The 27,967-nt window shown below is 40.8% G+C and overlaps 1 protein-coding gene across 18 annotated transcripts in view; it reads right to left on the bottom strand.

The window, feature by feature from the left end:
• ZMYND8 (zinc finger MYND-type containing 8) overlaps positions 1-27,967 on the bottom strand; it is a 122,922-nt gene that overhangs the window by 77,516 nt on the left and 17,439 nt on the right. For 7 of the 18 annotated variants that reach the window (XM_027822270.3, XM_037915995.2, XM_037915999.2 and 4 more), the window contains exon 3: positions 1,738-1,808. In XM_027822270.3, the coding sequence (XP_027678071.2) occupies positions 1,738-1,808 (71 nt within the window). Of the gene's footprint in view, positions 1-1,737; positions 1,809-8,988; positions 9,081-9,706; positions 10,049-11,977; positions 12,201-12,381; positions 12,611-27,967 lie in introns of those variants that run through there. The other 11 variants (XM_037915994.2, XM_043526693.1, XM_043526692.1 and 8 more) reach the window with 7 other exon arrangements.

Genomic DNA, 27,967 nt, shown 5'->3' with positions numbered 1-27,967 from the left:
CAAAAACAAACAAGAACACCCAGCAGTTCTAGAATCTCGTCACAATTTTTGCTCCTTTCTACAAATGCTAAGGGTTTTATTAATTTAGTCATCTTTTCTATTGTGAAAATACAGCTGTCACGTGAAACAATCTTCAACCAAATAATAGCAGCCTGGAAAGTGGGAACTTGCCATACTCTCACCCCACTCATCTTAATGAGGTGTGACCATCAGGGACAAAGAATTTAAATGTCAATATGATTAAGCAGCGGATATTTCTGTTGGCTATTTTTCTTTGTTTTTAATTTGTTTGTTTTTTTAACTGCAGCAAGACAAGGCTAATTCAACATTAAATTTCTGCAGTTAAATCATTAAAAAGTCATGGAATGCAAAAGGTTAACTTACAAGCAGTCTCATGGTTTCTTCACAGGCTATGTCTTCACTGGCAAAAAGGTGTGTTTTTACAGCAAGATAAATAATGCATATTAGTCCTCTTATTGTAAAAAAACCACACCAGAAGACACAGCCACAAAGGGCTTGACTACACACAGAAGGTACAGTTTAACTTCAACTGGTTCATAAACTACTTTAGTTAAGCAGATGTAAATCTCTCTGTGGACACTCCTAACAGTTTGTCTTGCACCAGGTTTATCTTTCCCTACAGGTGATAACTGTTCACAAAGGCCTGTTCAGTGCGGCCCTACTGGTGTTAACAACATTGGGAACCCTAGTGGAGACAGGTCATTGACTGTGGCCACTGTTTTAAGTACTGCAGACCTGATCTGAGCAGCGTTAGATGACAGTGTTTAAAATGTGGGCACACTCCATATTCACCAGATCCAGATTTCTTTTTTTTTTTTAAAAAGGTACACTATTTAGGTCCTGAACTCCTTAAAAATCCTGACCTACAGCTCTCCAAAAGCTGAACTGTTGGCAGCAATGAAAAGAAACAAAAATTAGGAAAGTTCACTAGTGCAGACAGGGCCTAACACTACAGCTATCTCAGCTGTAGAATCACGTTGGCCCATCCAAACTCCCAATTATATATATATATATATATATATATAAAAGAATATGGATGGCCTGAGCCAGGGGTTCAAAATCCATAGGACAGTCAAACACTACAGGGATGGAGATTTTCAGTTCTCTAGAATTCTGCAGCCTGCCCTGGTTTCCTGTCAGGATAATCAATGCATATTGCAGGGGTTCTTGAAATTATTCGTGCTCATGAGACCAATTTTTGTGGACAGGGAAAATTTCATGTTCCCTGTTACTTTTAGTGAAGTTATGATTAAGCATTTTTGGGACATGGTGATATCTTTTCTTTTTTAATCCCTTTTTGCCATTCCAAATTTAAGATGACTTCCAAGGAAAACCAGGCATGGTGAGTAGGGAAGACCACAAGAAGCTGACACATCTTGAGAGTATGGATCAAATTTTGATTACTGGAAGATAATAAGTTAAAAAGAAATTGCTGTTCTCAGATACAATGTATTCAGAGTGTATTCAGATAAAACCAAGGGATAATCCATAGCCTAATTCAAATACAATATTAAAAAAACCCAAAGAATTAGAGAAAGGAGAATTAATTAGAGAATTAATTTTCCATTAATTGAGCCAATATGCATTTAAGAATTCATGTTTTCAGTCTAGTTAGTTGCATTACAGATCACCAATTGCACTGCTGATTTTAAACAAAGAATTCCAATTTCCTCCTGTACTCTGGAATACAGATAAAGTACACTTTTCCTCACTCACCTTTGGATCGAGTGGAGATATCCATCCCCTCCACCACCTCCTGCTCTGCTTTTATTTCCTCTTCAGCCAAGCTACAGGAGTTAGAAAGAAATTTAGAATATATTATTTTCATATTTAGGTTCATTCACAAAAGCTTGAAGTGACACTGTCAAATACTCACGGCCAGAAATCTAATATAACTTTAAAGGTCCATTCTCAAGTGGACTATATGCTATCTGAACAGAGAGGGAATTTATCTTGCCTCTGATACACAGGGTATTTACCCAAATTTCACTCATTAATTTTAATGTGAGTTAGTCTTCCAACATCTATGGGAGATTATTTATATAGAATCATAAATGTGAATGATACTTGATAGACAAGTAGGTGACAGGGCTCCCGTCCCAAAGAGTTTATAATCTACGGTCCAAATCCTATAAACTGTATGGACAGACTCCTGCATATGTTAGCACCTTACTAACTTCACAGAGTGAAGAGATCTTTCTCTGCAAAACAGCTTGCAGGATTAGGGCCTAACATGTAATTTTACAGACAAGGGTTAAAATTTAGGATTTTAAAATTAGGCTCTACAATCTGAAAAAAATCAATTGTGTAATTCACCTCCATGCAACTCCACCAATAATAGCAATGGCAGGAGATATAGTGTAGACTGAACACAGGTGTTTTTACCACCATGTCATTCATCCCTACCCAGGCACTTCTACAGTATTCAGAGTAAGATTAGATGACAAGGTAGTACAAACACCTCTGACCTGCCTGCATTATAACTTCCACATTGGTATCACTAAATGGAGAAATATGGATCTAAATTTTACCAGTTTAGATGAAGCTGTGGAAGGGAGGTAGAAGGAATGTAATTAATAAGACCGTCCAGCTGCACAAAGGTTTTGAGATTTGGCTGTTGCGTACAGACAAACTAAGGAAAAATCCTAATAAATACATTTTCAAGATATTGTTGTGCAGCTGGAAGTCAGCAGACTAACACATCATCCAAGATTTTGAAAACTGTGCTCATTTAAATCCATCTAGCACTGAAAACAATGCTGTATACTACCACCACCATCATGGGTGATACACGTGCTTTGCTTTGTTTTTCTGTAGGAAATGCTATATTTGTTTTTTTCTCTCTCTCTTTTTAATAAGGTTAATCTTTTAAAGTCCCCCACCAAACTGGAATAAGGAGTATATAGTACATAATAATGTAAAGATAATAGTGACAGAAATAGCACTTCACATTATTATATACAATATGCTTCTTAGTCCAATTTGGTGGTGGTTTGCCAGTATGGGAATACGGTGGTGATCTGTGCTTTCAAAAAGGTAGATCCAGGTTTAAATTTGGATTGGGCCATGGGAATCTTTAATAGTCTCAGTCAAATTTCCAATGGGCATTTGTCCAGATCACAAAACCTACATACAATTTGGAGAAACAGGAAAAAATAAAGGCAGTGGGGGCCACTGTAGGTCCAACCTGTCTCTTTCTGTCCACACTAAAATCTCAGCTTGTCTCTCTGATTAGTAGCTATCTAGACATCAGCTCAAGCTTAACGTGGCTTAAACAGAGCACTTAATTCTCACCCCGCACTACCAACCCGCTCTACTACCTTCTTTCTCCATCACTGTAGACACCACCACCATCTTGTATGTCACTCAGGCCTGTAATCTGCACATCTTATTAAACTCAGACCTCTCTCTAGGTCATCATATCCAGGCTATGTCTCAATCTTGACAATTCTTTCTGCCTAATGTCTCTAAGAAAAGGCCTTTCAAGTCCATCCACACAGCAAAAACCTCTCATCCAGGCTCTCATCATACTGCATCTAAATTACTTAAATATCCTTTTCTCGGGCCTTGCCAAGTGCAATCTTGCCCATTCATATCCTCAAAATGTTGTTGCAAAAATCATTTTCCTAGCCCATCACTTTGACTGCATCACTCCTCTCTTTGCATCATTTCACTTGCCCCTACTTCTCTACCACATCAAACAGAAGTTATTCGTCTTCACTTTCAAGGCCCATCACTCACACCCTACCCCACCCTACCTATCATCATCTCTTTCAATACTGAAATGTCAACTGTGTCCTCTGATTGGCCCATAATAGTAGCTTCCATTACCCACATGTTAAATGTTCAAACATGCACCTTCATGCTTTCTCCCACGCTGCCCCTCAGGACTGGGAGGAGCTTCCCATAAACATCTGCAAAGCTACCTCATTATCCTCCTTCAAATCCTTCCTTAAAACCATCTTTTTCCACGATGCCTACAAAAAACCTTGACAATGGTTAGACAACAGTTGCACTGAAGTCACTGCCTACCATGGTGACAAGTACAGTCTCTTTGTTTCATTGTACTCTCCCATCAGTCCGTCCGCATCCATCTATTGTCTTAGACTGTAAGTGGCTTGGGGCAGGGACTGGCTTTTTGTTTTGTTTGTACAACCCTTAGCACAATAGTGTTCTCGTCCAAAACTAGGGATCCTAGGTGCCATGATAATACAAATAATAATAAAGAATATAGAGGAACTGTGTATGAGTCAACTAGAAAAACGGATGTTGGAAGTCAATATAAAGATATACTAGCAAAGGCTTCCTAGAGATGTCCCTGACTGTCCCTGTCAGAATTGAGATGTATTGGCATATGTGGACCAAAGACTGCAACAGCAAGGGTACTGTTGGTCAGTACTGGCATGTATAAAAAGTTCCAATAGGTGAGATCTGCTCAGCTCTCATCTAAACATGGCTGTCTCTAGCTAATGCTATCAAGTTTTTTACATTCATGAAAACTGAAAGGTTACTAACTTCACATAAGCTCTTTGTACCCTTTTAAAAAGGTGAAAGGCCATGTCTACACTACAAGTTTTGCCTACAAAATGCTGTCACTCAGGGATGTGAAAAAACCATCCTCCTGAGCGACATAAATTATGCCGGCATAAGTGGTACTGTGCACAGTGCTTCTCCTGCCAACATAGCTACTGCTGCTTGTTGGGGGTGGATTAATTATGTCGACGGGAGAGCTCTCTGTCGGCATAGGGTGGCTACATGAGAGATCTTACAGTGGCGCAGATGCATTGGTATAGCTGTGCCACTGTAAGCTCTCCAGTGTAGACATAGCCTGAAGGTTTTCATGCATCAATAAAACCAAGAAAAATATTCTTCCTAAATGTTTCCAAGTAGAACAAAATATCTTGACTTGACATGTCTCTTTTGTGTACTATAAATGTAATGTCTGATGACAGTTTCTCTCTTAAGATCTGAAGATCAATAGAACATTCTGAATGCTGAAATGAATTCACTACTTGATAGAATCGTTTTGCATTTTTGTTAGATATATTTATACTTCTATTTTACTGTAACTGAAAACAAACTTTAACAGATACCTGCTGCATCATACATGGACTGGTGGCAGAAATGAAATTATGTATGGTCGAGCCCTAGAGAATAGGATGTATTTTTTTTCCCACAATGTACACTAACAATTCATCCCTCTCAATAAGAAGCACCCAAAATACTAAAATTTAAATAAAAACTCACAAGATCCTGAGCAATGAAGAAAACACTGACTTGCTGCTGAACAAAATTCAAAGTATGAGGAAAACAGAAATGAAGTATAAATGTATTAATATAACTATGAAAGACATTTAAAGATTCACAATAATGAAATTACTTCAGAGATGGCTTGCATTATTTGGCTTGTTGCAGGACATTACAGCTCACATAGACAATCACTCTGCTGGCCGAGGTGTATGTGAATATTTACAGCTAGTTTAGGGTAACTTTTCCCAGAATTTATGCATCTTTTAAGCTTTCTCTCTTCCACTGCAACAAGCAATATTCTGAACGTGCTTTAAGCATCATAACCTTCCAATCTCAGTAATCTCACCATCAGCTTTTCCTCAGAAAAGGATTTCAAGTGCAATAATTCAATGACAGCAAGCTCCTAGTGACAAGTATCCTACTGTTTCCCATAGCAAAAAAGGGAGGAAAAGAAAAATCTTTGCATCAGTATAAATGCAAACAAAGAGCAAGTTCTGTAGGAACACACAGTAACTAGGAGATGAGACTAGACCATCATATAGACCACATTTTGAAAAGACCTCATTTCTACAGTACTGATTGCTTTTGTTATTTCATTTTTGTTCCAATCAGATGCATTACTATTATGTATAACTAAGAATATGATAGTTTGGGGTTACATATCAGAAATGATAGTGGCATATACTCCATTAAGCAGATAGCTGAGTACAATATTTATCTTAGTCATTCTAAAACTAACTCTTACTTCCTTGACAAAACAAACAGAACATATTATAAAAAACTAGTAACTGAAACATACACTTAGTCAATTAACAATGAAATTGGCAAAAACATGTATTACTCATTTAAGACCTGCCATACCTGTATTGACAGGGTTGCTATAAAAATGAAATTCAGTCACCAAAAATGTTAAAAGAAAACCAAACTCATTTCACACAAACTATTTTTAAACGTGTGATTACGGGGGGGTTGGGGCTCAGGTTCTCTTTCTTGGGGAGAAGCTGGAGGAGAGGAGGAAAAAAGGGAAGGTTACAAATACGACTTATTTCTACCTAACAGAAAAATGCATTATTAAGTTAACTGAATAATGCTTTCCTTTATTAATATAAAAGAGTTATTCACTTATGCAATTCAAAGTGTTAATTTCATACAATTAAATAAACTGTTCTACAAAGGAACATCTTCCTTTTATTAGTAATATTTATCTCAAAATGTACATATGTAAAATATCTACACCTGGGCTTAACCTATGGTAACTACAGAGAATAATTAAAAAGTTGCAGATGAACTACTGCACCTTGACATTTAACCAAGAAAATCTGATGGATATGGAAAACCACCTAGAACAGCCCATGCCCACATGCACAATATTCTCAGTATACGTATGGGAATTATTTTAAGCCCAAGAACCATACATTTATGGCAGTCTTTTTTCCCCTTTAATTAAAAAAAATACTGCTTTAAGACCAGAAGGACTAAAATTAAATTTTATCCTAAAGATAATTCCTGTTTCCTCTAGATCACACTTGTTTGTAGCAAATATAAATCATGATTTCAAAAAAACTGCATTCAATAAAAATTGGAAAAAAATATTAGCATGCCATTGCTGAATAAATAGCAGCTTTGTATAAGCACTCACCTATAACAGTCTCTTACTCATCGGTAGCTATGCTATTTATGCAGGATTCTTAAAATGGCGTCTGGCAGCACTGCACTGCCTCATTCCAGTACTGTAGCTAAAATGGTAGCAGTTTATTCAATAACTATATCTCTTGTTTAAACAGCAGTGCTATTTTCGAAGCAATCATCTAAATATCAGAAATGGTAAAGGATGACAAAGGGACACCTGACATCCAAATGTTTAACTAGCAATGCACAAGATCGGGAGTTTTGTGAAGTCACAGGTTACTAAGGAAATTGTTCAATTTTAGATTCAGTCTTCAGTGTGAATCTCATAGATTTGATGTTTTATTTATGCTGAGTCCCCTGCAAAATGCCCACCTTGTATTAAGTAATTGAAATAATGTAAATAGTGCTTGTTCAACTGTATAGATAGGGCATAAATTAGGCTAGGTACCTATGCCAAAATGCAATACCCGATTTTTATTTTATTTCACACATTTAGGATATTCTAAAAAAATCTGTCCTATACAATATGCATTTAAAATAGCTTAGCACAAAGGAGAAAAAAAACAAGTAAAAAAGATGTGGTATCGTTCAAATCTCTCTCAAAATGGGAGATATACAGCTGAGGCCCAATCAATATAAATAGGATATTTATAGGCTTAGACCTCCAAAACATACAGGCACAGTTTGGGAATGTTTGTAAATAAAGATCAGTGCTATCTATATTAATGCTGCTAGTATAATGCTTATCACACACTTTTAATCTCACTGTGAGACACACAGATACTATGACAATTGGCAATAGTTATAAGACTGACAACTTTAGTCTGTGGCAAAGTATATGAAACTCAGCTCTATGCACTACACTTCCAAATTGGATATGAAAGTGGACACATGATTTCTGTTAACAATAGAAATATTTTCTAAATCCAGTTTGAGAGGTCAGGCTAATGGCTTCGTGCAGTGGTGCCCAAACTTTTCCTATCACAGCCCCCTTACCAGTAATGGACTCTGTCTGCATCCCACCTCCATTACTGCACAGCCAAGGTGTCCTTGGCAGAGAAGCTTGGGCTGAAGGAGGAGCGGGGGGCAGAACTGGGGATAAGGGTGGAATTGGGGATAGAGGCGGAGCTGGCCTTGGGGTTGAGGGAATCAGGGCAGATCTGGGGGAAGAGTGGAGTTCCGGTTAGGGCCGGAGCTGGTCTGGGGGCAGAGCAGGGCTGGGTGGCGCTCCCACCCTGCCCTCCCCAGGGGACTGGCCAAGGCCCCACGCCCCCCAAAAAACATTCCTTCACGCCCCCCTGGGGGGCATGCCTAATGGATCACTGGGGATCACTGTTTGGGGATCATTGGCCTAATGGATAATACTGTGCACTGCTACGTGAGTGCCCATGTTTGGGTGCAACTTCAGAAACCTCAAGGTGCCATCTGGGGCTCCAAAGTGATACAAAGTGTTCCATGTGGAAAAAGAAACAGGATGCAGTCTTTACTGAGACTTATCGCCCCCTTGTTGATGATTCTGGATGGCACCAGTCTTAAGGTGCCTTGCTCTATCACGTCCCACCTGTTGGACGAACATGGCTACTAAAGCCTGTAAGCTGCCATGCGTCGACCTAGCTGTGGAAGTGTCTTCACTTACATTTGGCTCCTGCTGATGTAAGTGTCTCTCTACCCCCATTTAATAACACCAGCTCCCTGAGCCATGTACAGTCATGCTCAATGTAATTAGGTTGACGCAGTGTCAGTGTAGAGACTGTGTTGCTTATATCAACTATTACTGGCTTTCAGGAGCCACCCAGTTGTATTGCCTCAACTGACAATACAATTGATACAAGCGCTTCTGGTGAGGATGCACATCGCTGACACAAGGAGTCAAGTGTGTACGCATACAAGCAATTTAATAACTCTGGCGGCTGTTTGCCGACATAATTCAGTTTGGCTGACATAATTTTGTAGTGCAAACATGGTCTAAGGTTTAAGAAAAATGAAAGAAAGCAAGAAAGAAGTGGGATTATACACTGGCAAGCAGCCCAGAGAGAAAAGGTAAATGAAGCCAGTGGACACTAACATGGAGGAGCTAATTTTACATACTAATTTTTGTACTGTGAAGGTGAAAGTCCCTTTAGCATATGCTTCTTCCAAGGTCAATGAAGTGAGGGGGAAGCCTATTTTTACTCAGACGCCTGAAGGAGAGAGGAAAAGAAATCAGATTTGAAGTTATTTGTACTTTGCATCATTTCCTTATGGGTATACTACAAATTGTCACCGGTTTCAAAAAGTCACTAATTTTTCCCTAGCACTACTTAACTCCCAGCTAAAATAGTTTGCCTACAAAGTATGAAAGGGACATGTGGCTTTTAAAAAGCTATTGTTTTCATCCTTATTTATAATCTAGATCACTCTTCTGTTTCTCCCCATTACATTCTTTGTATAGCTAATTACAAAAGTAACTGGATGTTGCCACTAAATAATAATGGCTAATCATATTCATCCTGGACAAGTAAAATAACTCTTTAGTTGCTAACAAATTTAAAGAGCAATTATACGATTAAATCCTAGTTACACCAGAACAATGGCCACCTTCTACAAATGGTATATACCTCAACTACATTGCTTCATGCATGTTCAGTGTAATTGTGAAATGAACAAGAATCAGCCCTGTAAAATCTTTGGCTAGAAGGAATACATGCTTTTTCCCTGTCTCCGTCACTTAAACAAAACCCCACACCCCATCTGGCCTGAACATTAGAAAAACAGCACACAGTGTTTCCTATTATGCAGTCTATAACAGTGAGTGATAGCATCATACCTTGACAAAGCACCAAAAATACATGAAATTCTTCAGCTTAGCTGAATTTGCTCTACTTAGATGGAACAAAGATGGTAGAAATTTCCAGAAGGCCTTTCTCAGTCTTGCCACTGCAATTGTCAATCTTTAACCTACACTCTGTTTCTATTGGCTCAAGGACTCCATGGAGCAGCGTGATTGGGCTGATCTGTAAAACAACACTGCTGTCTCTACCTTGCCTCAGACATCTTGCTGCAATGCAGACATTTATTTTTTGTAAACTATAAAAGAATTATATTTGAGTGATTAAAAATAGCGAACTTAGATTCACAATGCTATGTTTCATTACATGCACAAGGGCAGCTTATACAAATATACTTCACTGTCAACAATGTGTCAGGAGGTGCAGATTTGAAACAGATCCTTGTTTAACAAAACCTGTGGGAGCCATTTTAATGCAAGCTTTTTGATTGCAGCTCACTTATTCCTGCTTCCTCATATTAAATATAATATTATGCAATGTTTAAGACTCCAAACCAAATTGCTAATGTGTATATACTGTTATTAGGAAAACTATGCCCAAATGCAATTTCTCGTTTTAGCAATCACAGAATAAAAACAGCATAAACTCATTATTTCTTAGGTGCATTATCACCTTTGCGTATGCTGAAAAATATATTGTCATATGTAAGTACTATAAAAACATGAAGCAACAGTACACTTCAGCAATGGTTTAGATTGTGATCTGAATTAAGCATTTTTTACCATATAATAATCTTACGGGATTTTCCATTTTCAAGAAAGATATTAATCTTGGCAAAGAAGTAACCAGAGTTAAATGGCTATGTTACAGTATGTTATCAATCGATGGGACCCTTCTATAAAAGTTACAATGACTAGGTATAATCATTTCTAGATCCACATTAGATTTGGGTCCATTCTTAACACTGTATGGTCTGGACTACTATGAAACTGCAAAAATTAGATCAAAAGCACCAAATAAGATGTTTCTGATAACTACATTGCTATGAGAAAATGTGCAGTGAAAAGCAACTTAAGATATCCATACAAGTGTTACAGCTCATCTATGAAACAAAGGCACAAGGTGTTCAAAATTAGTAATAAATCAAACAAAATTTGATTTTAGGTGATATTTCATGTAATCTCAAAAACACAGACTTAAGAAGAAATATCCCTTTAACTGTGTAAAGTACTGAGTAAAGTACTGCTGAGTACTAGCACTTTCATTACACCTCAAAAGCCTGAGGAACAACCAAAAGGAGCTCTAGCCTCCAAACATGTTAATTAAGGATCTAGGAACAAAGCGTAAGTAAAAAAATTTTCACTGGCCACAGGTAAACAGGAAGCATAAGCTTCAAGTTTAGCAGCATATTATCAGAAAAACAGTACATTCAAAAGGGAACACAGCTTACTTGAACAAGTCATTTAAAATAGATACTGATCAAAGCTCCAATTTTTTTACATGACTAGCCACTGACAGTACTTCATCTGCTGGACTAGTGGCCCCCTGTTAAAACCAAAAATTGTTAAACTATTAAAAATGTTCAGAGAGCAGCACACTGCTTACTTACCAACTGTTCAAGCAACCATCTCATTTTTCCACAGTTAAGAAGATACAACAGGCTGGCAGATTTGGGAATTGATCAAAAGGGAAATTTTTGAAACAATTACGTAGCAATAAACCAAAATCAAAATAAAGACGCCCCCCCCCCCCCCACCAAAAAAAGACTATAACCAAAAATGAACAACATGTAATACTGTTAAGAACCAGACATGATTTTATATCTCCTGGACTCCACAACACAGAACTGAGGCTGCTACAGAGTAAAACAAAAAGGCACAGATAAAAGGTACATAAATTTATTTTAACTATGCAAGAGAAGGAAGCTAAGAGTCGAAAAATATTTTTTCTTTGAAGAACTAGGCATTTAAACAGATGTACTGCTGCATTTTATTGACCAAAAAACTAATTCTAAAACCTGCAGTTTGAGAAACTTCTTTTAAAGGAACAAAATGTTAACCATACATTGTCCTTCAGAAAAAGAAACACATTGTATTAACTACTCCTGTAAGAAAAAAGTTCAATATCCATTTCAAGTAAAGATAAGCTGCATAAAAAACATGATGCAACAGCACAATACCACCTAGGCCCAATATCTACAATCTGCCATTAGCACTTTTTGCTGATGTCCAGGTTTTTTAAAATCCCATATTTTCTCAGAGATAACTTAGCTTCGCTATTCCATTCACTGTTTAGAAAGGTAAACTTGCCTGTTCTGCTGTCTGCCATTATCCCTGCTTGACTCCCTGTAGGGCAGTTAAATGCATCTGCTCCCTAGCTTCCATTTTCTCTTCAGCAGGCATGTGACACAACAGACAATAGTGCTGGCAAACTGCTCAGAGACAGAAAGCTTCTTTGGAATACCAGGATCTTGATAAACTCTAAAAACACCATCCTCCTGTGAAGAAGTAGGTATGCCAAGGTTTTGCCAGTCTGCAAAATAAAGCTATGGCTAATGGCTACTAACCATGTGACCCAAGAAAGCAAATTTAAACAGTTTCAACTTAATAAAGTGCAGTGGTGTCTGTTTTGCGCAACAAATCACAGAGAATCACACTGTTAACCCACAACTCATAGGTCTTAGAGAAAAAAAAATGTAAAAAGTAAAGCTTACCTCTGTGGATGCATTGTTAACACAGTGTTATGTCAATACTTATAAAACATGGAGGACAGGCTCTCAGTATTCAGACAGAAAGGGCTTGGCACTTCAGCTTGATGATCTGTCTTCCTAATAAAAGCTAATCCTGGATTGGCTACTTTGGTAAATCTGAATGTAAAGCTTCAGGGGATTGGCTGAAACACTTCCTGAGCGATTATCTTTGTGCAGCTCTGGCAAGCAGGAGCCATCCTGTGCATAGAGAAGACAGGCTAAGCTAGGCCTATTTCAGCAAAGAAACTTAAAAAGAGGTCCTATACATGAACCCTGGTACAAAATAGTCAGATTTTCAAACAGAGGAAAGTGATTACTAACTGCTTGCTCAAATAAAGCAGTGCGCCTCAAACTAGCAATGCTGACTGCACTCAGATATTTTAAACTTGCAGAAGGGAAGGTTCATCCAGGTCACAAAAGCTATTCTTTCTAAGAGAAAAGCTAAATTCACTTTGCTGCCGTTCTGAAGTGTTGCCCACCTAGTGAAAGCCATGATTAGAAAAGGGAGGAGCGCATCTAGAAACAGAACATGCATGGGAGGGAACAAAATTAAACAAATACTGAAGGATCAGGAGGAATCATTTATTACATTTTAAAAACCCAAACACCCACCCACTAGTCAGATACACAGAGCACAATTCCATTAAACACTTTGTGTAAACAGTATAGTTAATGTTTGATTTCTACAAAAATTATTGTATAATGTATTTCAGATTATAGAGTACGGAGCTCATTACACACACATCTACCTTTCTCCTAATTTAAAAACAAAATGCTGCAGAAAATAATACAAATTGTCAATATCACACCAGATGCTATGTTCTCCAATTCCCCCTCCCCCAACCCTCAGGCCTTCCAAATCTGTCAGTTAAACAAAAATCTGACTTCCGTATTAGTCGGCTGCAGCTGCCGCTTCCTGTCTATTAACCCTGTCAGATTCAGTACTTTTTAAGATGTAGGTCCGAAGAAGACATGGGTTTCAGCATGTGGAAAAATACCAGTCTGCTTTCAGATGGAAGCATGAACATCAGCACAGCTCTCTAGATTTTACAGCTTTTTACTTCGGTTTTTACCCTAGATTAAGACTTTGCAGAATGAAGGAATTTGAAAAAAACAGAATATGATTCGAGTTAAAACGCAATCCATTTAAACAAGCAGTTTGATTTAGAGCCGTTTCTCAATCACTTTACTAAAATAAAATGAGCGTTCATCCTCTTCCAAATATCCTGTGATTCAATTCTCTTTCTTTCTGCAGAATGTAGAGGAGTAGCAGATTTCTCACTATGCCAAGAGAGGGAAAGGCACAATCAGATGGAGATGTTAAGGGCCAAACTTTCACAAAGGCCTCGGCCTAGTGTTTACATTTGTACTCAAAATATTGCACCTGAAAAACTGGTAAAGCAAAAAATTCTATAGGCACCTGCAAATTACAGTGCTCATGGACGTTACAGAGAAAAAGAGACTGATTATCAAAATGTGACCTTTTATTAAACAAACTTTTTTTGCATAAACAAAGAGGGAGGAGGGAAGGGACAGATTTAAGATTTAAACATTAAATAGAAAATGAACTAAAATAACCAAAACAAAGCTAAACATTCTTACAATACTGAATTGGGATTTGATGCAGACCGCAGGTTTGTACAAAAGCAGGCAATAAAAAGCCTCTCCCTGAAATTAGGAGGAAGTCTAGTTGCCAGTGAAGCCCGCACAAGACTCCCTACTTTGCCCTTCAGAGTTATTGATTCCTAAAACAATCTCTACAAATAAAGCTAATACACCCCACCACACCACCCAAAAGGACAGAATCAGTTTACCACACGAGTATAAATGCTTTTCCATTGTGAATCTGCTGACTCACATATGTGCAATTCAATACAAAAAATAATCCTAGGCTGTAGTGTTGCATGCTGAATTAAAGTAGTTTCTGAGACAACAAGCACCTTTTAAGAGGAAATCCCAACCCACCATGTCACAAAACAGTGTATATTTTTCAGTGCAATTGCATTTTAGGCTGTACCAGCAGACTGAAAGTCCCAAGTGCAATGCTCACTTATTTCCTAACCAATTATGGAGTCTCTGCTGGAAGCGTTTTCCCTTTTAACCCTGGCAATATTTTTCAGGGCAGAGATCAGGAAGGCTCACGGATTACATGGGCAGTTTAGTTCTGTTTTAGGAATGCAGCAGAAACAGAATGCCTCTATTAAGGGAAACGTACAGCCCACTACAGCAGCAGCAAAACATTGGAAATGCATGACATTCAAGTGAGCATTTGCAGCAGTATTCTATTAATAGCTCAAGCCCTTCAAAGCAGGTTTCTTTCTCACTGTGTGCCTAAAACACTGTGCAGCAAAGGATTATTTCCTCTAATGCATAAATATGCAGGTATTGTTTTTTTCCATGCAGTAGCTATAAGAGAAAGGGAATTATCAACTTCTAAAATGTATTCTCATTAGACAGACAACAAACTGTGTGGCTCTGATATCATTCACATTACAAACAAAAAACTTAACTCCCTATGAAGTGCAGTGAATGAATAAAACTGAACATAGTATTTGTCAATGCTCTCTGCTAAGCAAGATGTGGCTCTGTGAAAGCAATGGCGCTGATGGTGGCTGGGCCTGGGCACATCGCCAAGATGACACACTCGTCCTTAGGGAGAAGATCGGCCACACAGGAGACAGTAACTTATTGGCTGATGCACAGAGTGGCAACAGCAACAGCCTTAGAGGAGGCCTCAAGTTCTACCCTTTTTATTCAAGGCCTGACTAGAAAGACTGGTCTAATTGTCTTTGGTCACAAGCCAGCAAAACAAGAACAAAACCCAGAGAGGGTGTACTGCTCGGAATTGGGGTTTGTCCATTATTTTAAAAATATGAAATCAGGAAGGAGAATGCTTCTCTGTTTTTTTGGCCCTGTTAGACACATTTTACTACAGTAGATGGAAGCTCAAATTAAGGAGTTACAGGAACCAGGGGTGCAATCAGTAAATGATGTCTGTTATCCTGTAACAAAAGACAATTCCTACTGCTGCTTGACCAATTCTCTTTCATGGGAGTTGTGAATGTTTTGGGTGCGGAAGAGCAAATTAAAAAAAGAAGAGGGGAAGAAATCAAAGAGCTTTGTTAAGGTGAGAGAGAGAGAGTGATTGCAGAGATAAAATTAGCTAGTACAAAGGTGCACAACGTTATTACACAGGAGGGACTCAGAAACCTAAGCATACCCTTGTGTGGGCCAAACAGATTCTATGTATTTTAATAAGATTTAAAGTCACCCTGTATTGATTTATATTTTAAGTTCAGCTTGTTTCGTATGTATTTAGAAAGGCTGTTTCTATGTATAGTATTGTTTATTTAAAAACAAAGAAATCAGTGCATAAAACGTGTATCAGAATTAAAGAACACGGGGGGAAAAACAGGAAAACACACATGACCTTCTCCCTAATCACAAATAAAGAGTTTATTTTCTGAGTTAGAAGTCTGAGGTTCAAAATACCTCTGAATTGAAGTCCCAAATACCTCTGAACAACATAATGATCCACAGAGGCCTGCCTACCAACATTACAAAAAGAAGGATTCTAGGTGGACTCCTCCTGAAGGTCGAAACAGCAGACTGGACTTCTACATAGAGTGCTTCCGCCGACGTGCACGGGCTGAAATTGTGGAAAAGCAGCATCACTTGCCCCATAACCTCAGCCGTGCAGAACACAATGCCATCCACAGCCTCAGAAACAACTCTGACATCATAATCAAAAAGGCTGACAAAGGAGGTGCTGTTGTCATCATGAATAGGTCGGAATATGAACAAGAGGCTGCTCGGCAGCTCTCCAACACCACTTTCTACAAGCCATTACCCTCTGATCCCACTGAGTTACCAAAAGCATCTACAGCATTTGCTCAAGAAACTTCCTGAAAAAGCACAAGATCAAATCCGCACAGACACACCCCTGGAACCCCGACCTGGGATATTCTATCTACTACCCAAGATCCATAAACCTGGAAATCCTGGGCGCCCCATCATCTCAGGCATTGGCACCCTGACAGCTGGATTGTCCGGCTATGTAGACTCACTCCTCAGGCCCTACGCTACCAGCACTCCCAGCTACCTTCGAGACACCACTGACTTCCTGAGGAAACTACAATCCATTGGTGATCTTCCTGATAACACCATCCTGGCCACTATGGATGTAGAAGCCCTCTACACCAACATTCCACACAAAGATGGACTACAAGCCATCAAGAACACTATCCCCGATAATGTCACGGCTAACCTGCTGGCTGAACTTTGTGACTTTGTCCTTACCCATAACTATTTTACATTTGGGGACAATGTATACCTTCAGATCAGCGGCACTGCTATGGGTACCCGCATGGCCCCACAGTATGCCAACATTTTTATGGCTGATTTAGAACAACGCTTCCTCAGCTCTTGTCCCCTAACGCCCCTACTTTACTTGCGCTATATTGATGACATCTTCATCATCTGGACCCATGGAAAAGAAGCCCTTGAGGAATTCCACCATGATTTCAACAATTTCCATCCCACCATCAACCTCAGCCTGGTCCAGTCCACACAAGAGATCCACTTCCTGGACACTACAGTGCTAATAAACGATGGTCACATCAACACCACCCTATACCGGAAACCTACTGACTGCTATTCCTACCTACATGCCTCCAGCTTTCACCCTGACCACACCACACGATCCATCGTCTACAGCCAAGCTCTGCGATACAACCGCATTTGCTCCAACCCCTCAGACAGAGACAAACACCTACAAGATCTCTATCAAGCATTCTTACAACTACAATACCTACCTGCGGAAGTGAAGAAACAGATTGATAGAGCCAGAAGAGTTCCCAGAAGTCACCTACTACAGGACAGGCCTAACAAAGAAAATAACAGAACGCCACTAGCCGTCACCTTCAGCCCCCAACTAAAACCCCTCCAACGCATTATTAAGGATCTACAACCTATCCTGAAGGATGACCCAACACTCTCACAAATCTTGGGAGAAAGGCCAGTCCTTGCCTACAGACAGCCCCCCAACCTGAAGCGAATACTCACCAACAACCACATACCACACAACAGAACCACTAACCCAGGAACCTATCCTTGCAACAAAGCCCGTTGCCAACTGTGCCCACATATCTATTCAGGGGACACCATCACAGGGCCTAACAACATCAGCCACACTATCAGAGGCTCGTTCACCTGCACATCCACCAATGTGATATATGCCATCATGTGCCAGCAATGCCCCTCTGCCATGTACATTGGTCAAACTGGACAGTCTCTACGTAAAAGAATAAATGGACACAAATCAGATGTTAAGAATTATAACATTCACAAACCAGTCGGAGAACACTTCAATCTCTCTGGTCACGCAATCACAGACATGAGGGTCGCTATCTTAAAGCAAAAAAACTTCAAATCCAGACTCCAGCGAGAAACTGCTGAATTGGAATTCATTTGCAAATTGGATACTATTAATTTGGGCTTGAATAGAGACTGGGAGTGGCTAAGTCATTATGCAAGGTAGCCTATCTCCCCTTGTTTTTTTCCTACAAACCCCCCCCAAGACGTTCTGGTTAAACTTGGATTTATGCTGGAAATGGCCCACCTTGATTGCTGTGCACATTGTAAGGAGAGTGGTCCGTGTGGATGAGCTATTGCCAGCAGGAGAGTGAGTTTGTGTGTGTGGTTTTTGGAGGGGTGTGTGTGTGGGGGGGGGGGGGGTGAGAAAACCTGGATTAGTGCTGGAAATGACCCACCTTGATTATCATGCGCATTATAAAGAGAGGTTTCAAAGAGGGATGGGCTATTACCAGCAGGAGAGTGAGTTTGTATGTGTGTGTGTGGGGGGGGGGGTGAGAAAACCTGGATTTGTGCTGGAAATGGCCCTACTTGATGATCACTTTAGATAAGCTGTTACCAGCAGGAGAGTGGGGTGGGAGGAAGTTTTGTTTCATGGTCTCTGTGTGTATATAATGTCTTCTGCAGTTTCCACGATATGCTATGCATCCGATGAAGTGAGCTGTAGCTCACGAAAGCTCATGCTCAAATAAACTGGTTAGTCTCTAAGGTGCCACAAGTACTCCTTTTCTTTTTACGAATACAGACTAACACGGCTGTTACTCTGAAACAAGTCTGAGGTTGTTTCTCAGAAACCAATTTGTTGAAGTTTGTCTCAAAGCGAGAGACACATGACAACAAAATGATAATGAATCAGCCATTAGTATAGTGTGTTGAAGCAGGCTGTGGGCCTTATGAAATTCACTGATGGGCCGTGTACAGCCCGCAAGCCATATGTTGGGCCCCCAGACAGCAAATGTGAAAAATCGGGACGGGGGTGGGGGGTAATAGGCACCTATATAAAACAAAGCACCAAATATGGGGACTGTCCCCATAAAATTGGGATATCTGGTCACCCTAGGCACCCCTGAGCTAGCATTTGGCCAGTACAATGCTTTGAAGAGGTAAGATATTACGAGACAATGGGGAAGTGGGTGGGATTGGAGGGAAAGGATGAGAGCAGGAAGAGAAAGAAAAACAAGTGAAAGAGATATATCAGAAGGACAGAACAGGTCATGTGGGGGGGGGGAGTGGCACGATATGTGAAAGAAAATGTAGGATCAAATGAAATAAAAAATCTTTAATGAATCCACATGTTCCATAGAATCTCTATGGATAGTAATTCCATGCTCTAATAAGAACAGAACAGTAGGGATCTATTATCGACCACCTGATCAGGACAGTGATAGTGACGATGAAATGCTAAGGGAGATTAGAGAGGCTATCAAAATAAAAAACTCAATAATAGTGGGGGATTTCAATTATCCCCATACTGACTGGGTACATTTCACCTCAGGATGAAATGCAGAGACAAAATTTCTCGATACTTTAAATGACTGCTTCTTGGAGCAGCTGGTACCCACAAGGGAAGAGGCAATTCTCGATCTAGTCCTGAGTGCAGCGCAGGATCTGGTCCAAGAGGAAACTATAACAGGACCACTTGGAAATCGTGACCATAATATAATAACATTTAACATTCCTGTAGTGGGAAGAACACCTCAACAGCCCAACACTGTGGCATTTAATTTCAGAAAGGGGAACTATGCAAAAATGAGGAGGTTAGTTAAACAGAAATTAAAAAGGTACACTGACTAGCGTGAAATCCCTGCAAGCTGCATGGACACTTTTCAAAGACACCATAACAGAGGCTCAACTTAAATGTATACCCCCAACTAAAAAACACAGTAAAAGAACTAAAAAAGAGCCACCGTCGCTTAACAACCATGTAAAAGAAGCAGTGAGAGATAAAAAGGCATCTTTTAAAAAGTGGAAGTCACATCCTAGTGAGGTAAATAGAAAGGAGCATAAACACTGCCAAATTAAATGTAAAAATGTAATAAGAAAAGCCAAAAAGGAGTTTGAGGAACAGCTAGCCAAAAACTCAAAAGGTAATAACAAAATGTTTTTTAAGTACATCAGAAGAAGGAAGCCTGCTAAACAACCAGTGGGGCCCCTGGACGATCGAGATACAAAAAGAGCACTTAAAGATGATAAAGTCATTGCGGAGAAACTAAATGAATTCTTTGCTTCAGTCTTCACGGCTGAAGATGATAAGGAGATTCCTAAACCTGAGCCGTCTTTTTAGGTGACAAATCTGAGGAACTGTCACAGATTGAAGTGTCGCTAGAGGAGGTTTTGGAATTAATTGAGAAACTTAACAGTAACAAGTCACCGGGACCAGATGGCATTCACCCAAGAGTTCTGAAAGAACTCAAATGTGAAATTGCAGAACTATTAACTATGGTTTGTAACCTGTCCTTTAAATCAGCTACTGTACCCAATGACTGGAAGATAGTTAATGTAATGCCAATATTTAAGAAGGGCTCTAGAGGTGATCCTGGCAATTATAGACCGGTAAGTCTAACGTCAGTACCAGGCAAATTAGCTGAAAACAACAGTAAAGAATAAAATTGTCAGACACATAGAAAAACATAAATTGTTGCGCAAAAGTCAACATGGTTTCTGTAAAGGGAGATCGTGTCTTACTAATCTATTAGAGTTCTTTGAGGGGGTCAACAAACATGTGGACAAGGGAGATCCAGTGGACATAGTGTACTTAGATTTCCAGGAAGCCTCACCAAAGGCTCTTACATAAATTAAGTTGTCATGGGATAAGAGGGAAGATCCTTTCATGGATTGAGAACTGGTTAAAATACAGGGAACAAAGGGTAGGAATAAATGGTAAATTTTCAGAATGGAGAGGGGTAACCAGTGGTATTCTCCAAGGATCAGTTGTAGGACCAATCCTATTCAACTTATTCATAAATGATTGGGAGAAAGGATTAAACAGTGAGGTGGCAGATGATACTAAACTGCTCAAGATAGTTAAGACGAAAGCAGATTGTGAAGAACTTCAAAAAGATCTCACAAAACTAAGTGATTGGGCAACAAAATGGCAAATGAAATTTAATGTGGATAAATGTAAAGTAATGTACATTGGAAAAAATAACCCCAACTACACATACAATATGATGGGGGCTAATTTAGCTACAACTAATCAGGAGAAAGATCTTGGAGCCATCGTGGATAGTTCTCTGAAGACGTCCACACAGTGTGCAGTGGCAGTCAAAAAAGCAAACGGGATGTTAGGAATCATTAAAAAGGGGATAGAGAATAAGACGGAGAATATCTTATTGCCCTTATATAAATCCATGGTATGCCCACATCTTGAATACTGCATACAGATATGGTCCCCTCATCTCAAAAAAGATATACTGGCATTAGAAAAGGTTCAGAAAAGGACAACTAAAATGACTAGGGGTTTGGAATGGGTCCCATATGAGGAGAGATTAAAGAGGCTAGGACTTTTCAGCTTGGAAAAGAGGAGACTAAGGGGGGATATGATAAAGGCATATAAAATCATGAGTGGTGTGGAGAAAGTGAATAAGGAAAAGTTATTTACTTGTTCCCATAATATAAGAACTAGGGACCACCAAATGAAATTAATGGGTAGCAGGTTTAAAACAAATAAAAAGAAGTTCTTCACTCAGTGCACAGTCAACCTGTGGAACTCCTAGCCTGAGGAGGTTATGAAGACTAGGACTATAACAGGGTTTAAAAGAGAACTGGATAAATTCATGGAGGTTAAATCCATTCATAGCTATTATCCAGGATGGGTAAGGAATGGTGTCCCTATTCTCTGTTTGTCAGAGGGTGGAGATGGATGGCAGGAGAGAGATCACTAGATCATTACCTGTTAGGTTCACTCCCGCTGGGGCACCTTGCATTGGCCACTGTCAGTAGACAGGATACTGGGCTGGATGGACCTTTGGTCTGATCCAGTATGGCCACTCATATGTAGATGGAAGGGAGAAGAGGAGATGCGGGAAAAGGAGAAAAATAAGAAAGGCAGAGTTCATCCTGCACAAACTTCACCCCCACCTGCCAGAAGCAAGAAGCTATACCCCCCCCCCCCGAGAGCTCCAGTCAGGATATGCCATCCATCAAGAGTGCCAAAACTGCGCCCCACCATTCACTACAGGTAGGAGGCACCATTTCTTAAGACGGGGTGGGCAAACTATGGTCCGCAGGCTGGATCCGGCCCATTAGGGCTTTGGGGGAGGTACCCGAAGGCAAGGGCAGCGCATGGAGCCCTCTGGGGCCAGAGGAATGTGGTGCCAGCCACTTCCAGGAGTGGCACAGGCCAGGGAAGGCAGGCAGGGAGCCTGCCCTGGCCTCAGCGCACGCCGCTGCCACCCCAGAGCCACTCCAGGTAAGCGGCGTCGGGCTGGAGCCCGCACCCCGAACCTCTGCTGCACCCCAACTCCCTGCGCTGAGCCCCCTGCTGCACCCCGCCCTCCTCCTGCACCCCAACCCCCTGCCCTGAGTTTCCTGCCGCACCCCAACCCCCTGCCCTGAGCCCCCTCCCGCACTCCACACCTCCTCCTGCACCCCAACTCCCTGCCCTGAGCCCCCTCATACATCCTGAACCCCTCCTCCGCCTCAACCACTTGCCCTGAGCCCCTTCCTGCCGACTGCACCCCCTCTCACACCCCAACCCCTTGCCCCAGCCCTACATTCATGGCCCTGCATGCAATTTCCCCACCCAGATGTAGCCCTCGGGCCAATAAGTTTGCCCACCCCATCCTAAGAGGACCATTGGCTGCACCTATCAAAGGCAGGGAGTGCCATCCTCCAGAGACCTCCAGAAACTCTGCCCACTGCTCACTATGGGCAAGAGGAGTGTTTCCTGGAGAGCCCCAAACACCACACCTTCTGTCTAACACTGGCAGAGGTCTCATTCAAGCAGAGAAAATTGCAGCAGCCCAAGACAGGTCTCCAATCCCCCAATCTACAATGAGAAATACAATTGGAAATAAAAGTAAAAGAGAGCCAACAGGGAAGAGGTGTTTGAAGGGGCGGGGGGGAGATATACACTCCATAAGGAAATAAGTGGGTTGTTCACAGCCTCAGAAGAGAAGCCTAATGGATTAAAAACCCACAAGGAAAGGAGAGACGGACCAGCGGGTGACAGACAGGTCACAGTCCTGCGTGTGTGCATGTGTGTGTGTGTGAGAGAGAGAGACACACACACACAACGGAAGAGGAGTCACATTCCCAATGGAAAAGCAGAAAGGGGAGAGGGAGGAAATTACATTTCTCTAACATTAAAAGGCTTGTAGACTGACTTGGGGTTTCTAAGTCTCTGAGCAAGAGGACTGTCTTCTGAACATGGAATTCTAAACACTAATTCAGTATCTTCCCTTGACAGAGATTGTTCCCCTTCCCCATTTTATTCTGAACAAGCTGCAGTGCCAGTAACTGCCTATAGATCATGGCTAGAGCTAGAGATTTGCAATCTAAGCAGCAGTTTCCAAATTGTCCCCACTCTGGAGCTCCTGTTTTAAACATCTCACTAAATGGGTCTAGAGGTGACTCTATAGCTCCTGCATTTCTAGAATTACTGCCAGACGCTCAGCTATTTGACCTGCTGGAGGAGCTGGTACTTTTGTCAGAGGCCCAGAAAGAGAGTCTGCCTAGGCCACATGACTGAAATGAGCTGATTTGCCACCGAGCTAGAGAGATGTACATTCTCTAGTGGCCAGATGTACATTCACTTGTCTATCTGGACAATATTTTTGTAACACTTCTGGTTTGGTTTGTTTGTTCTGGCTCACACTGATTCTTCCTTGTCTCACTGCAGATTAAGTATGCAGACTGGAGAGGCTGATTTTATTTATTTATTTGTAATAGGTGTTAAAAGTATTTGCCATGTTATTAAAGCAGGGCATAAGAGAATAACAGTTCTCAGCAGAAATTTTCATATGTTGAAATAATATGCATGTCCTCCTCTTAAAGGATGTCTCTGTTCATGCTCAGTCATTTGCCAAAGACATATTTAAATCTCCAAAGCATGCTAGATTCCTAGCTGCAGTGGTGTTTTAAATAAGGTGCTGTAGCAGCCAGTGTAAAGGATTCTGAGGCCCCATGGAGGACTTGTCCTGCATGTAATAGGATATCTTGTGCAGAAACGGGAATATCCAAGTTGGGGAGAAACTCCCCAGGCAGAAAAGAGTGGTTTGGGACTGACTGACTGTGAGTGAACACTCTGGCTCCAATGCTATTATACCAGTGCATCACTAGTCTATGTGTGAGGGCACATCTGATTTTATTTTCCATTAGCCCAGGTAGGTGTTAGAATACTGGGTGGGTCCTTCCAAGAAAAGCTGACATCTCTCTTGACAATGTTTTACAATTAATTATTTTATATGCTGGTGATTAAGGCTCCAGTTTATCCACAGATCTTGATTCCAAGATTTCTATGTTAAAAAAACAAGCAAACAAACGAACAAACACCTCAACCATGTCTTTGGACATTTGGGGATTTTTTTGCATGAGAACCTTTCTAAATGTCCTGTCCTTTCCTTTCCTTTCCAGTTCTACTGCTAAAACTCATTCTGTGTGTTGGCTAAACCTTGTCTTGACTTCTGTAACCACCTCCTTTCTGGACTTCCCGCTCCCAGTCTATCCAAAATACAGTACTGCAATAACATTCAAAAGTCATGAATCAGGGTCACCAACAATCATGAGATTGGTTTTTGTTTTTAAATTTATAAATTAAATAAGATACATTTTGGATTATTTTCATTTACCTTGTAATTTTTGATCCTTCAGGCTACATGTTTTCAAGCATTTCTCTGGAACCATGAGAAGCCATAAACTTACTTTTTCTTTTTTTAAATAAAAGTGGAGATTCTCATGTATTCAAAAGACTGCAGGAGCCGGAGTCTTTAAGAAGCACACTAAAATATCATAAGCCATGTAATAAAAATTACAAGGACTGGTAACAGAAAATATTTGCTGCTATCATAATCTTCCCTCTTCCAATCTCTGACTTCATCACCACTCACCTCTACAAATCATGACCAGCTCATCCCCAGTTTTAATCTCGTCACCAGCTCCTTGTTTTGCATGGTAAATGTAGCTATGGCGTGACTTTCAAGGCTTTTCACACCTGCAGTTCCTCCTCTTCATTCTATATTATTCCCAATCCTCTCTCCTAATTACTTCCCTTGTCTCCTTCTCCCACTCTGGGCTGTACAACTTCCCTCTTGCCACCACTACACTTGGAACAGCCTCTTATGCCCTCTGTGCCAATCATTCTACCTCTCCTCCATCAAATATATCATAAAACCACTTTCACAAAGTTTCTGATATCTCCATCAATGTTTCCATGCTTTCCGGCCTTTGTAATGTATTGCACATGCCTAACCGACACTAAAATCCTTGGGGCTGGGACCTTGTCTTTTCCATGTTTGTGGATGGACTGAAGAAGATAATGAGTTTGCAATATAAAACTGAGAACAAGCACCACTTGTTCTACTTGTGGCCTTTCCCTGATACAGGAGACCTGGCTTCACAACAGAAGTAGAAGGCTGGCCTGCCATTAGCATGCATTTCATTCTCATTAACTAGCATGTACACACACAATTATATTCATTTCAGTACCTATGGAGTTTCTTTTTGCAGAAGATGGTGATATACTCTTTTCTTGCACTGTCTGAAACGTACTCAATGTTTGTTAAGCTTTCTTACTACTAATTGGTACCTGGTGACTATGATGAAATGCTTTCCTGAGCTCAACCCAGGGCTAGTCTACACTGGCAATGTTAAAGTGTTGCTGCAGCTTGTTTAGTGGCTGAGTGCTGGGAGAGAACTCTCTCACTGCTCTAAAAAAAAAAAAACCAAAAAACCCACCTCCACGAGGGGAGTAACTCCCAGCGCTGGCGCACTGTCTACACTGGCGCTTTACAGCACTGAAACTTGCTGTGCTTAGGGGGGTGTTTCTTCACACCCCTGAGCAAGAAAGTTGCAGCGCTGTAACGTGGCAGTGTAGACAAGGCCCCAGTGAAAAAAGTCAGAGCTGAGCTTGCTGTGAAGGTGTTTATGCCCTTATCAAGGCCATTGTTCTAAAAGGGTGGAGGCACAAAAGTAGGGAGAAGAGAACAGGGGGTGAAATGAGTTGTACCAGTGCTATCTGTTAATAAGGTAAAAAGAGCAGTAGCTCAGAATGACTACCTTCATTAGTTAGACTACATAAGTAGCAATCTTGAATTGTGGGACTAGTATTCAAGCTCTTTTATTCAATGCATTTGACTTTGTTCTTAAAACTGCAATATGCTTGCATAACTCTACAAGTCACATAGGGTGGGGAAGGGCCAGAGACTCTATTGGGTCCATAGGAGTAGTTGCATTGTATACAACATTGTAACTGTACAAAGAGCTGCAAAGCAAAAATTAAAACTGAATTCAGCAGATTTCTGTACGAAGTCCCATATATCAGGCTTTGTGGGACATTCAGACGCACGTATAAGTTTACCTGTGGTGTTGATTTTTGGTTTTTGTAAAGAATTGTTTTCTCTTCTGTGTAATCCTCTTGATACTTCCCAGTTTCTGAAGAGATCCCAGAATGCAACATACCAAGTGCTAGAAGGCTTACTGAAACCATGCTATCTGTGAGGTCAGAAGATGATACATTCTGGGTTATAGTCAGTGAATCAGGAAGTACTAAGTTTCAGAGTAGCAGCCGTGTTAGTCTGTATTTGCAAAAAGAAAAGGAGTACTTGTGGCACCTTAGAGACTAACAAATTTATTTGAGCATAAGCTTTCATGAGCTACAGCTCACTTCATCGGAAGTACCAAGAGGATTTCACAAGCGGGGGAAGGGAAAGGGGACTCATTTAAAACAAAACGTAACAAAACAAAAAGTCAAAACCACTTTTATGCAGCATTTGTCCACAGGCTGGTAAAGGATGAGTTTAGCACAGAAACTAGCATTTAATTCAGTTTTCACTTTTGTCATGCAAGTTATCTTTGACCTACACCTCTCCATTCCAGCTCAGCTCCTCCCCCTGCATTTTGCCCTTGTTGTGAAATTCCTCCTGTGTCTTTGTGGAATGCCCTCAGGAGAACCATAATTGGCTCTCCTGCATGGAATGCAATAAGGTAATTAGATAACATCTAGCTCATCCTGGATATTGGATTTCTCCAAACATTGTAATCCTACATAAACATGATCCAGGCAAATACTATTATCTGAATTTCATTACTACTAAGTAACGCAAATGAATGCTACTGTGTCCACTTCCCCCTACAACTATATTATGGTAGAGACCTATTTAAAATGTAGAAAAAAAATTACACCAACAGTCAAGGACTGCCAGTGTAGCTACATTAATTGTTTTGAATTTGAACATTTAAAAAAAACCTTTTAATGGCAATAGTTATCTCAGTTCCTAGAGGACAGGAAGAACATAAATCATCATAATTGCTCAGACAGAAAATCAGAGGTACTCTTCTCATGCACTGCCCCAATCCTCAAATTCACACAAAACTCCGAAGTAGCTGGATACTTCTGATAAAATGATAAACAGTAAAAAAACAATGCTGAATTTAAAATTCTCACTCTTATGTTTCAGAGTTAACGTTCCACTGAGATTAATGGGAGCTGCTTATGCTCCCTCTCCGGACTGAGTCATGGCAGCCAAGGATCACACAACTCACATGACATGCATTTGTCAGCCCTCTCATGCATCCCTGTAGCCTAGCTCAAACATCACTCATTCAAACTGGGCTGTAGATGCATCTTCTGACCACCAAGGGGCTGCAATGGCACCAGCTAGACCAGGGGTGGCCAACCTGAGCCTGAGAAGGAGCCAGAATCTACCAACGTACATTGCCAAAGAGCCACAATAATACGTCTACAGCCCCCCATCAGCTCCCACAACCCGCTACCAGCGCCTCTCACCTACCGGCAGCCCTGCTGATCATCACCTCCCAATCGGCTGTTTCGTGGAGGGCAGGAGGCTCTGGGGGGTGGGGAGGATCAAGGCCAGTGCAGGCTGAGGGAAGGGGGTGGGAAGGGATGGAGTTGGGGCAGGACCTGTGGCAGAGTGGTTCGCTGCTCCAGGCCAATGGGAGCTGCTGGAAGCGGCGGCCAGTATGTCCCTCGGCCCACGCCACTTCCAGCAGCTCCCAT

This window comes from Chelonia mydas, chromosome 13 (genome assembly GCF_015237465.2).
Source record: "Chelonia mydas isolate rCheMyd1 chromosome 13, rCheMyd1.pri.v2, whole genome shotgun sequence".
Lineage (NCBI taxonomy): Eukaryota > Metazoa > Chordata > Testudines > Cheloniidae > Chelonia > Chelonia mydas.
Note: the sequence above shows the minus strand (reverse complement) of the source record. Positions and strands in the feature narration are given on the sequence as shown.